This window comes from Heloderma suspectum, chromosome 4 (genome assembly GCF_057233095.1).
Source record: "Heloderma suspectum isolate Gila_16-S chromosome 4, 16-S_ref, whole genome shotgun sequence".
NCBI lineage: Eukaryota > Metazoa > Chordata > Lepidosauria > Squamata > Helodermatidae > Heloderma > Heloderma suspectum.
Window position 1 is genome coordinate 45,547,501 of NC_139461.1, and position 13,018 is coordinate 45,560,518.

The following is a 13,018-nucleotide window of genomic DNA, read 5'->3' on the forward strand; positions in this document are numbered from 1 at the left end:
AATCCCTAGATGGCTACTTTTCCACATCATATGGTGACTTTTGGAGTTGTCACACAGTAGAAGATGCCTATGGAACTGAATAGTCTATGGGGGACCAAGACATGATGGATTTTGGTGCAACTGCTCTTCTGACAAGCTGCAGAAGCTTTGTTTGCTGAATTATTTCAGCCCTGGAGCCCCATCACTTGATAACCCCTTTAGACAATTCAGTTCACGCTATGTGATATGACAACAAAATTCACCTGATTCCACTTGGAGTATCCAGGCTGCAAGAAAGGGCACTTACATAGGGCCTGGATACAAATGTGTCATAAGGAGAAAAAATATTGTTTTAGCTTTCAGTGGATGCCTGAAACGGTGTACTGTAAGAAGGTACTGGCAGTGTGGCGGGTGTATTTGCATGTTTTATAGCAGGCTGTAAAGGCCAGAATTGCTTGGGGTTTTTTCAGATGAGAGGGAAAGTTTTATAGCTTTAAAGTGTGTGTGTCCCTCTTCCATTGTCCTGCTTTCTCCAAGGGAGAGACCTCCTCATCCCCTGAGAGCATTGCAGTATTTCAAACCCCCCTCCCTTCCAAATGCTTTAACCTATTTATGCCTGAGGCAGTACATAGCAGCTGGAGAAGGGCCAGATGGTCACAGAGGCGATTTTTGTTGTTCAGTGTTGCAAAGCACACTGTAGTTTTATTTCGCTAAGGGAGCCCTATTTTCAGCGGTGCTGTTTTGCACTGCCCTTTGTAGACACCAATGGCCCTATCTAAAGATTTGTGGTATTGGTAAATATCCTTTCTGCTTACCAAACCAATATTGCAGCCATGCTGTTATTCTGAGGTTGCAGGTAAAGATACTGGTGCAAAAGGTGGTTAAAACCATAAACATGCACACACTGTCATTGGCCTAGTGTGTGTGCCTGTGTATGTACGTGCAGATTCCACCCTTCCGCCCCCATCTTTGTGTTTGTGATGCTAACAGAGGTGCTTGTTAATGGGGATGTATGTTGTGATGCTGCTCCTCTGATCTTTCAGGCCAATCTGCCCCTGCTACAGCGGGAGCTCCTGCACTGTGCAAGGCTGGCCAAGCAGAACCCTGCCCAGTACCTCGCTCAGCATGAGCAGCTGCTTCTGGATGCCAGCACCACCTCACCTGTTGACTCCTCAGAGCTGCTTCTCGATGTGAACGAAAACGGGAAGAGGCGAACTCCAGACAGGTAAACTTCTCCGAGACCTTCTTTGATACCCTAGTAAAAAAGGTGAATGTGCAACTTTGTGACATTCACTTTGTCTATTATGTCTGAGTATTGTGCCCCCTAAAACAATCACTTCCCCATGTGGGGCAATGACAAGCCTCCCATTGGCTCCTGTGGGAGGCTTTTTTGAAGTCTAATTGCTGCACGGGAGGGGACGTATGCATGTGTGAGGATGTGAGAGACTCTGTGTGTGTGTGTGTGTGTGTGTGTGTGTGTGAATAGGGTGTGTATGTGGCTTTAGCCCCACTCCCTCTTGGCTTTGGCCCAGCGCATTATAGGCATGGAGCCCTGAAGCTGTCCTTCTCAGAGGAAAGCTACCTGATTCCTTCTGGAGTATCCAGGTTGCATGAAAGGAGCCTTGCATATCTCCTGGGTGCTTTAAATTAGCCCTAGACAGCATAGCCAATGGTGAGGGATGATGGGAGTTGGAGGCCAAAACATCTGGAGTGCCACAAGTTGCCCACCCCTGCTTTAAATGGTACAACAGCAACAAAACAAATCAGTGCACTGAGGTGTTCCTTTGATGGTGGTTTTGAGATTTGAGTGCTATGGGAGAGATTCACTTCATGGATAAATGAATTTAAAAGGATCTGTAAAGAGAAAACAAGCTGCCTTATAGCGAGTCAGACCACTCCCCCAGTAGTGGTGGTACACTCAGGATCTCAGGCTGATGTCTCTCCACGGTGTTGAAAATACCAGAGACTGAGCCTGGGGTCCTGTAAATGCGAATTATTTATTATATTTATACTCCACTTTTCAGCCATGATTGGCTCCCAAAGTGGCTTACAATAAAATTCAAACAAATATACAGTTTTAAAAGGGATTTGTATGACAGTGTTTTTTGGACTTTGTTAGTTGATAATGGAGGCCCTTCTCTCCGGAGGGTTGGAAGAAATAGCTACAGATGGACTCATGGGCTGGCTGATGGCACAAATGCCAGACCACGGAAGCATAAGTTATGCTTGAATGCAACAGAATGTTCCATTATCAGCAGTCAGTCAAGACCTTTTCTTCTGCATGATAAGCCTGAGGACACAATTTAGTCCTAAATATTTAGGGATATAAAAGAGATCTGTCACTAAATGGTTACTAGCCAACAACCTGTTTGGTTTGTTGCATGTAAATTTAAATGACTAGCAGATCAGTTTAATTCCAAATATGTCTCTCACTTTCTGTGTTTTGTTTTTTGTCTAAAATGTTCAATATGGGAACAAGGCAGTCTGTATTCTGACTTATCAATCAGAAAATGTGTTATCTTCCTCTGAATGCAAATTCAGTGGCTGTAAATACATATAGTATTTACTATACTAGAATATAGTATTTACTACACTAGAATACCTAGAATACTTCTTGGTTGAAATCCTGACCCTGAAGATAATGGGTGCTTCTACCATTGACTTCTACAACACCACAATTTGAGCCTTATTGTAATATACCTGCTCTGCTATTACTGGGTTCCTGCCAAAATTCTTCAGCTATAGAAGCTTCCCGAATCGAGGTTCCGCGCAGGTGCAGAGCCCATATGTGTGATGCGTAGAGACCACGAAGAAGAACGTAAAATTCTGTACGTTAAAATAACTCCTAACATGCTTAATCCCAGCCATTAAAAAGCCGGGTCCATCAAAAACTTCATAGAATGCATTCGGTAAATATTGAAGCAAGGACTTGAGTTAATTTCTTGGGGGAGTTTGATGTTACGGTGCAGCCGCTGAGTGTGTCTCCTTGTGGGCACACAGTGATATTCTAACAGTGACACATGGAATTCCCCCTGAATCCTATTTTAGACTATATTTTTATTTTGCTATATATGAAAACACAATGGGCGCAATCCAGTCCACTGTGGATGCAGTGTCCGCCCACAAAAGCTTCCCATAGTCTCAAAAAAGCTCTGTTTCCTCAAATCCCATATTCTCATCCAGCCTATAAGAGCACGTGTAACTTATGAAAGAGGAAAGCTGGATGGGGAGATGTGCACAAGCCTGCCTTTCCTTCTGATGCCCCCAGCACTGCCTGGACAAGAACCCATGCATGGAAGTGTGGTGAATGGGAAACAGGGCTCTGTTGAGCCTACCAGAATCCTATGCAGACAATCACTGTGCCTGCGTGCCCTAGGATTTTTTTTAATCAGTAGAAGATTGCATTTGACTCTTAGGTGCAAGATAACTTTAAGGGTAAGCCACACTGTTTTCCCTTATGTTTCTAATTTTCCTTGTTCTTACGACTAGTAGTTTGTCATGAGTTTCCTGCTTATTTTTGGTGACCACAGCTTACTCTTTATGATTTTAAAAGCACTGTCCTGTGATGGTGTTTCATGAGTTTGACTCTTTTTGAACAAGCATAAATCAAAAGAGAAGGAAATGAAGTCCAGATATCTGAGAGAAGCTTGGCACGGGTGCATGGAAATAGCTAGAAGGAAAACTAGTTTTATTTAATCGACATAGCAGTTATATGTAATTTAACTGCTGATGCTCACCTTTTAAAAAACATTCAGTATAGGTGGTCCAGGTTAATATTAGACATTCCACAGCCACTATCTTCTATATAGTTAGAATGAGATCTTAATAGCATATCAGTGCACACTGAGATTGAAGTACTTAATAAAAGAAGCAGGGGAACATTTTCACTCAGCTGGATCCAGAGTCAATTAGGTTGTGCCATGGCCCAAGAAGCAGTATTTATACCACAGACTTACTGATGGAACATAATCCTGTTGGAAGTCTGAACATTTAAAACTATGTTGAGATTTGAGAATCCAGATCAGTCAACCATACCAAACCATCGTCACAGGACAGAGATTACTGGACAAAAGAAGTTGTAATGTTTAACCTAATTTAAATTATGGTGCCAAATTATTCACCTGCAATGTCAACCTTGCCCCACAGACCTGCATTTTCTATTTCTTTATTGAATCTATTTTTCATTTATTAAGCAAGCAATACACATTCCATTTTGATTTCTGTGACCCTCTGATCCTCAGTGAAGGCATTTTGCTGTGAGTCTGTTGCAAACCCAGGGAGCCACTGTAGTCTCTACCAACATGCATGTTTGTGTTGGAGAGTCTTCCATGAATGTTAGAATAAACAGCATGAACACCACAAAGTCTTCCAGGGCACATATTAGATGTAGACCAGTACTATGATGTCACCAACATTCGGTGGATCATGGAGAAAGCAAGAGAATTCCAGAAAAATGTCTATTTCTGCTTCATTGACTGCTAAAGCCTTTGATTGTGTGGATCACAACAAACTGTGGCAAATTCTTAGAGAGATGGGAGTACCAGACCACCTTACCTGTCTCCTGAGAAACCTGTACGAGGGTCAAGAAGCAACAGTAAGAACCGGACATGGAACAACTGATTGGTTCAAAATTGGGAAAGGAGTACGACAAGGCTGTATATTGTCGCCCTGCTTATTTAATTTATATGCAGAGTACATCATGAGAAACTCCAGGTTGGCTGAATCACAGGTCGGAATTAAGATTGCCAGGAGAATTATCAACAACCTCAGATACGCAGACGATACCGCCCTAATGGCAGAGAGTGAAGAGGATCTAAAGAGCCTCTTGTTAAGGGTGAAAGTGGAGAGTGTATAAGCTGGTCTGAACCTCAACATTAAAACAACTAAGATCATGGCATCTGGCCCCATCACTTCCTGGCATATAGAAGCGGAAGAAATGGAAACAGTGACAGATTTTATTTTCTTGGGCTCCAAGATCACCGCAGACGATGGATGTAGCCATGAAATTAAAAGACGCTTGCTCCTTGGGAGGAAAGCTCTGGCAAACCTAGACAGCATAGTAAGAAGCAGAGACATCACCTTGCCGACAAAGATTCGTATAATCAAAGCTATGGTTTTCCCAGTAGCAATGTATGGCTGTGAGAGCTGGACTATAAGGAAGGCTGAGCGGTGAAGAATTGATGCTTTCTAAGTGTGGTGCTGGAGAAGACTCTTACGAGTCCCCTGGACTGCAAGGAGGTCAAATCAGTCCGTCCTAAAGGAAATCAACCCTGACTGCTCACTGGAAGGACAGATACTGAAGCTGAAGCTCAAATATTTTAGCCACTTAATGCGAAGAAAAAATTCCCTGGAAAAGACCCTGATGCTGGGAAAGATTGAAGGGAAAAGGAGAAGGGGACAGCAGAGGATGAGATGGCTAGATAGCATCACCGATGCAATGAATATGAACTTGAGCACACTCTGGGAGAGAGTGGAGGACAGGAAGGCCTGGCGTGCTATGGTCCATGGGGTCACAAAGAGTCGGACACGACTTAATGACTGAACAACAAACAACAAAAACAAGTACTGTGATGACTTTCATAGTGTAAAGCTAAACATACTTGTTGCCCAGTGTTTGAGATATAGAGGTTATGTTGTAAAATAAACCCACAAGAGAATGAGACGTATGAGAAATTAATTTCAGTTCATTTTTGACCAGAATTTACCCATTTCATACTTTCTAGAACCAAACATGGACCCAAATGCAATTTGCAGTTGAAGTCTGTACATTTCTGAGCTTGTGATGCAATTAGTGGTACCAGAAAAAGTGTTTGAAAAATGCACACGTTTGGAAAATGCACATAAAAATGTTTCATTTGCAAAATTCACACAAACATGCTTTAATCAATTGGAGAAAATGCATATCTTTCAAAAATATGCACAGTTGATGCATAGATTTGGAAAAATGTGCACAAAAAGATGCGTAGATTTTCCTGAATTGTATTTAGACATTATAGTTTTTATTGGCTGTAAGATGCCTTATTGGCCCGTTTTATGTTAATATTTATTTATGTATTTATTTAAAACATTTGTATCTCGCCCTATATCATTAAGATCTCAGAGCGGCGTATGGATAAAATCAATTTATCTGTATGCTGAATTTTTGCACAAATAGGTGAGCTAGAAATTAGGACAGTGATATTAATAAATAATTACCCATCTTTCACACTTACTTGGCATTTGTTATATGCAACGCAGCCTGTTCAGTGAAAGCTGAAAGGAGGTGAAATATTCCATATTTGCGCCTAGCGCATGCACCCACTCATGCCTTAAAGGTTTGAGGACAGCCTGAAAAATATAGCCACTTACAGTATTATTATTTTTTTCTGAATGCAGTTTCAGCATCTTGCTTGCATATTCATTTTCTGCCTCTTGCCATTTATCTGTATGCCCAGTTCTACTGCATGCAAAGTTTTATGGAGCAGCCTGACAGCAGAGCTCTGTGTTTCACTGAATGTTTTCTTGGTGCATATGGTCTGACACGGATGAGCAGCCACGGTGAGATTTTGGAGTCTATTAAACTAGCTCATTAAAAACATCAATCTGTTTCTGTAATAACACTGGGAGCCATCAGTCACTGATTGAGAGAAGAGAATGACACCCGAGGAGACAACACGCTTTTAGTAATTTTACATGGCATGTAAGGGACAAAGCACTCACACACACACACACACACACACACACTTTTTAAAGACTTCTATATTATTTCAGGAAGAATTTTTTAAAAAATAACAATAGTGCCATAGATTTTACATCTGCAGTCATTTTCTTTATTTGTATTTGGTTATAAATCTTCATATGATTTTTAGTAAACTGACCATATACTTTTAACTCCTGTTTAGGGGAGAAATTATCTCCCTTACATTGATTAGAAATAAATAAATCATTGTGTGTTGTTTTGTCTTGGGGGGGGGGTGTAGGCATATAATGTTATAAAGCAGGTCATTAAAGATCTCGGGTGTGTTCCAGTTTTTTAATGAAACTAGACATGGTTTATTATAAAGGCTCTTTGTTGTATGGTGCATGTGTTTTGTACTGCTGTGCGATGGACCATAGAATGGTCCCACTTTTTCTCAGATATTTCTGTCTTGCCAGAAAAGGGCATTAGGGCCATAAGAAGAGCTGTCCTGGATCAGACCAAAGGTCCATCTAGTCCAGCATCCTGTTTCTCAAAGCAATCAATCAGATCCTTCTGGAAAGCCCACAAGCAGAGTATGATGGAAATAGCCCATTGCAATTGTTACTTCCTCAGCAACTGGTATTCAGTGGCATACTGCCTCAGAACTTAGAGATTCCACTGAGATATTGGCTTATCCTCCATTAATTTGTCTAATCCCCTTTTAACTCTATCTAGGCTATTCGCCATCACCATATTTTGCGACAGCAAATTCCATAAATTAATTATGTGTTGTGTGAAAAGGACTTCCTTTTGATTGTCCTGAATCTCCTGCCAGTTCCCATAATGTTTCATTGGATTAGCCCATATTTTAGTTTTATAAGATGGGGGGGGCTTATCTACACCAGGCTCTTATTCTGTGTTCAAGATTGGTTACTCATGGACATTTGTGGGTCCTTTACATGACCTTGTCAACCTCCAGGGCCTCTCCTGTGCTTTGTGATCATTTCTTTGGCTTTTGTAAAGGGGATAATGAGCTATTTAAAAATGGCAATTTGAATTACTCCGTGTAATGATGGAATTGCACTACAACCACAGTTATCCCAGAGTGCTATCTAGTGGCTGTATAATGAAACATATAGCACTTGCAGACAAATGAAATCTGGGGGGGGGGGGCGCATATAAAGGGCCAATCTTAATCCTGAAAGAAGCCAGAAGCAGAAGCCCCAGTAAAATTGTGCGATAAAAAGCCTGGTGTAGAGAAGCCCAGAGAAGAAGCCCCACTTTCACCACATAATGTATAATTTTGTGAACTTCTGTCATGTTCCCTCTTAGACTTTTTTGTTCTTGTGGTAAACTAAAAGCCCCAAATGATGTAGCCTTTCCTCATAAGGAAAGTTCTCCAATCACGTAATCATTTTAGTTGCCCTTTATCTACACTTTTCCAGCCCCACATCCTTTTAAATTTATTTTATTTATTTACAATATGTATATACCGCTCCCCTTCATGGATCACTGCCTTGTTGTGGCGAAGGGGCTTGCGTAACTCAGTGAAGCCATAAGCTATGCCATGCAGGGCCACCCAAGACGGACAGGTCATGGTGGAGAGTTCTGACAAAATGTGGTCCACTGGAGAAGGAAATGGCAACCCACTCCAGTATTCTTGCCAAGAAAACGCCATGGGACGTATCACAATGCTAAAAGATATGACGCTGGAAGATGAGCCCCTCAGGTTGGAAGGTGTCCAATATACTACTAGGGAAGAGCAGAGAGAATTTCCAAGTAGCACCAGAAAGAGTGAAGCAACTGGGCCAAGGCCGAAAGGACACTCAGCTGTGGATGTGTCTGGTGGTGAAAAGAAAGTCCGATGCTATAAAGAACAATATTGTTTAGGAACCTGGAATGTCAGATCAATGAATCAAGGTAAGCTGGAGGTGGTCAAACATGAGATGGCAAGATTGAATATCGACATCTTGGGAATCAGCGAACTAAAATGGACAGGCATGGGCGAGTTTAATTCAGGTGACCATTATATCTACTACTGTGGGCAAGAATCCTTAGAAGAAATGGAGTAGCACTCATCGTCAACAAAAGGGTGGGAAAAGCAGTAGTGGGGTACAACCTCAAAAACGATAGAATGATCTCAGTACGAATCCAAGGCAAACCATTCAACATCACAGTAATTCAAGTCTATGCCCCAACCACTGAGGCCGAAGAAGCTGAGGTTGATCGGTTCTATGAAGACCTACAACACCTTCTAGAACTAACACCAAAAAAAGATGTCCTCTTCATCATAGGGGATTGGAATGCTAAAGTAGGAAGTCAAGAAATCACCGGGATAACAGGCAAGCATGGCCTTGGTGTACAAAATGAAGCTGGACAAAGGCTAATAGAGTTTTGCCAAGAGAACACATTGATCATAGCAAACACTCTTTTCCAACAGCACAAGAGGCGACTCTACACATGGACATCACCAGATGTCCATGGACTGGACTGCAAGGGGGTCAAATCAGTCGATCCTAAAGGAAATCAATCCTGACTGCTCATTGGAAGGACAGATACTGAAGCTGAAGCTCAAACATTTTGGCCACCTAATGCAAAGACAAAACTCCTTGGAAAAGACCCTGATGCTGGGAAAGATTGAAGGCAAAAGGAGAAGGGGACAGCAGAGGATGAGATGACTAGATAGCATCACCGATGCAATGAATATGAACTTAAGCACACTCCGGGAGAGAGCGGAGGACAGGAAGGCCTGGCGTGCTATGGTCCTTGGGGTAGGGATGGTGGAGAATTTCTCCATGAATCTCGGGGAGGCCGAATGCCAACGCATTCAGCCCTCCAAAATTGGCGGTGAAATTCCCCCCCCCGCCCCCCCCCCCAGGATGGGACTTACCTCCCTCAAATGTCCCTCTCGGCAGCGGGTCTCAGCGGTGTTTCGGCGGCGTTTCGGCGGGGGCGGCGGCCGGTCTTCCGACCAGCTGCCGCCGCCGCCATTACAAAGTAAATGTAAAACACACACACACACGTGATAGGCTACGTAACGATTTACATAGCCTATCACAGCTAGATGTCCAAAGTCAGCCGTGATAGGCTACGTAAATCGTTACGTAGCCTATCATGGGTGACTTTGAAAAAAAAAAAAGTGCGTATGCAAATGGCGGCGCCCATGGGCGCCGCCATTTGCATTCCCTATTTGGGCCCGGGTAGTCTACGTAAAGATTTACGTAGACTACGGCGAAAATAAGGGCAACTATACGTAGACTACCCGGGCCCAAATAAGGAATGCAAATGGCGGCGCCCATGGGCGCCACCATTTGCATACGCGCTTCTTTTTTTTTTCCAAAGTCACCCATGATAGTCTACGTAACGATTTACATAGCCTATCACGGCTGACTTTGGAAATCTAGCCATGATAGGCTACGTAAATCGTTACGTAGCCTATCACGTGTGTGTGTTGTTGTTTTTTTACATTTACTTCTTTATTTCGCGGCCGGGGAGATGGGGCGCTTCTCCCCAGCCTGAATTTCGGCCGGGCGAGGCGGGGCGGGGCGCCTCCCCCCCGGCCTGAATTTCGGCCAGGCAAGACGGGGCACCTCTCCCCCCGGCCTGAACTTCGGGGGGAGAACCAAAGCGCCCCCCCACCGCGAAGCAAGCTGCGGGACCAGGTAAGGGACTTTCCTCCATCCCTACCTTGGGGTCACAAAGTGTTGGACATGACTTAACAACTGAACAACAACAAATATACCGCTCCACATCAAAAGATTTTGGAGCAGTGAACAGCAAGGATAAAAGAATAAAAGACCATGTTTAAACAATTAAAACATTTTAAAGGTGACATGTTCTGATAAGGCCGAACTTAATAAACCACAGCCGGTCATACAAGGAAGTCTTCCTGAAATAACAATGTCTTCCAGAGGTGCTGGAAGGAACAATGTTGGCACCTACCTGACCTCCAAAGGCAGAGATTTTCACAGGAAGGGGGCCACTACACTGAAGGCCCTTTTCCTAGTGGACTCCAGCAGGCCATGGGTCCATGTGGAACTACAAAGAACATGCCCTCTGATGACTTCAGTGACAGGGCAGGTTGGTAAGGAAGGAGGCACTCTCTCAGGTATCCTGGTCCCAAGCTGTCCTGACAACAGCTGAGCTGATGCATTCTGCACTAGTTCCAGCTTCCAGACCAGCCTTAAGGGCAGCCCCACATAGAACACATTGCAGTAATCCAGACTTGAGGTTACTGATGCCTGTACCACCATGGTCAAGCTATCCATGTCCAGAAGAGACCATAGCTGATGAACCAGCCAAAGCTGGTAAAAGGCACTCCGAGCCACCACAGCCACTTGGGCCTCTAGCAGCAATGATGGATCTAGTAGTACCCCCAGATTACGAACCTGATCTTTAAGAGGGAGTGCAACCCCATCCAGAACAGGCAATGAGCCTATCTCCTGGAATCAGGAACCACTCACCCACAGGGCTTCCGTCTTGCCAGGATTCAGCTTCAGTTTATTGGCCCTCATCCAGCCCAGTACGGAGTCTAGGCACTGATTCAGGACTTGCACAGCCTCTCCTGATTCAGATGTCACAGGGAGATAAGGCTGTGTGTCATCAGCATAGTAATAGCATTTAGCTCCAAATCCCCTTATGACCACTCCCAGAGGCTTCATATAGATGTTAAACAACATTGGGGACAAGATGGTACCCTGTGGAGCACCATAGCTCAATTGCCAAAGGGCCGAGGAAAAGCCACCCAATGTTACTCTCTGAAATCAGCCCCGTAAGTAGGACTGGAACCACTGTAGCACAGTGCCTCAGATGCCCATCCTACAGAGTTGATCCAGGAGAATACCTTGGTCGATGGTATCAAAAGCCAATGAGAGATCAAGCAAAGTTAACAGGGTTGCACTCCTCCTGCCCCTCTCTCGATAAAAGTAATCCATCAGGGTGACCAAGGCTGATTCAGTCCCATAACCAGATCGAAACCCAGACTGGAATGGGTCTAGATAATCAGTATCCTCCAAGAGTGCTTTTTGAGATGAGGTGACAAGAACTGTACACCGTATTGCAAGTGTGCTAGGGAGCTATGATCCTGGTTGTTCTATTTTTGATCCCTTTTCTAATTATCCCTAGCGTGGAATTTGCTTTTTCACAGCTGCCACATGCTGGGTCAATTATTTCAGTGAGCTATCCACCACAGCCCCAAGATCTCTTTCCTGCTTAGACACCACCAATTCAGATCTCATCAGTGCCAATGTAAACTTTGGATTTTTTGTACCAGTGTGCATCACTTACTTAAACTGAACTACATTTGCCCATTTACCAAGTTTGGAGAGACCTTTCAGAGCTCTTTACAGTCTGCTTAGGGAATTTGGTGTCATCCATGGATTGACACTGCTCACCACTAACTCCAGATAATTTATGAACAAGTTAAAAAGCACAACTCCCAATACAGATCCATAAAAGACCCTGCTTCCTACTTACCTCCATTGTGAGACTGTTTGTTTATACCTACTCTCTGCTTCCTGTTCTTTAATCAGATACGATCCACAAGATGTCCTGTTCCCTCTTATCCCAGTATCCCACATCTGCTACTTTTGCCCAGGAGTCTTTGCTGAAGAACTTTGTCAAAAGCTTTTTGAAAGTCCAAGTACACAATGTCTACCAGATCACCTTTATCCACATGCTTGTTGACACTTTCAATGAACTCTAAAAAATTAGTGAGACAGGACTTACTATTGCAGAAGCCATGTTGATTATTCTTCAGCAAGACTTCCCTTTATGCTTGGTAATTTTATCTTTAATAATGCTTTCTACCAGTTTACCCAGTACAGATGATAAGCTAACCAGCCTGTAATTTCTTGGACCCCCTTGAATCCCTTTTAAAAAAATACACGTTACACTGGCTACTTCCCAATTTACCTGTACAGAGCTGGTATAAATTACATATTCTTGACATTATCCAGATCCAGGTCATTTTTTTTTCATCTTCTAGTTTGCATATAAGCTCTAGAACTTCATCTCATGCCACTTCTATTTGTTTTAGTTCTTCAGATTATCTCCCTGAAAAAAATCATTTCAAGCATGAGTATCTGCCTTACATCTTCTATAGCAAAGGGAGTTGCAGAATGCATTCAGCTTCTCTGCAATTTCTCCTTTATCCACAGTGGCTCAACTGCTTCCCTAGCCAGTTTCCTGGTTCTGATGTATTAATAATAAGTCTAGTTATTGTTGGTATGTTGCTTTTAGCAATACATTCCTCAAATTCTTTTTTTCACTTATTGTCAACTTACATTTGTTTTTCCAGTGGGCTGTATGCTTGGGACACTTGTGTTCAAAAGCTGATGTGCTATTTTCATAACGTTAGGATTTCCTGGGTTGGCAATTGAG

At 43.2% G+C, this 13,018-nt stretch overlaps 1 protein-coding gene across 7 annotated transcripts in view; it reads left to right on the top strand.

Moving 5' to 3' along the window:
- Nucleotides 1–13,018, top strand: part of RUNX1T1 (RUNX1 partner transcriptional co-repressor 1) — a 218,973-nt gene that overhangs the window by 147,109 nt on the left and 58,846 nt on the right. For all 7 annotated transcript variants that reach the window (XM_084849143.1, XM_084849149.1, XM_084849148.1 and 4 more), the window contains one exon: nucleotides 1,023–1,204. In XM_084849143.1, the coding sequence (XP_084705269.1) occupies nucleotides 1,023–1,204 (182 nt within the window). The remainder of the gene's footprint in view (nucleotides 1–1,022; nucleotides 1,205–13,018) is intronic.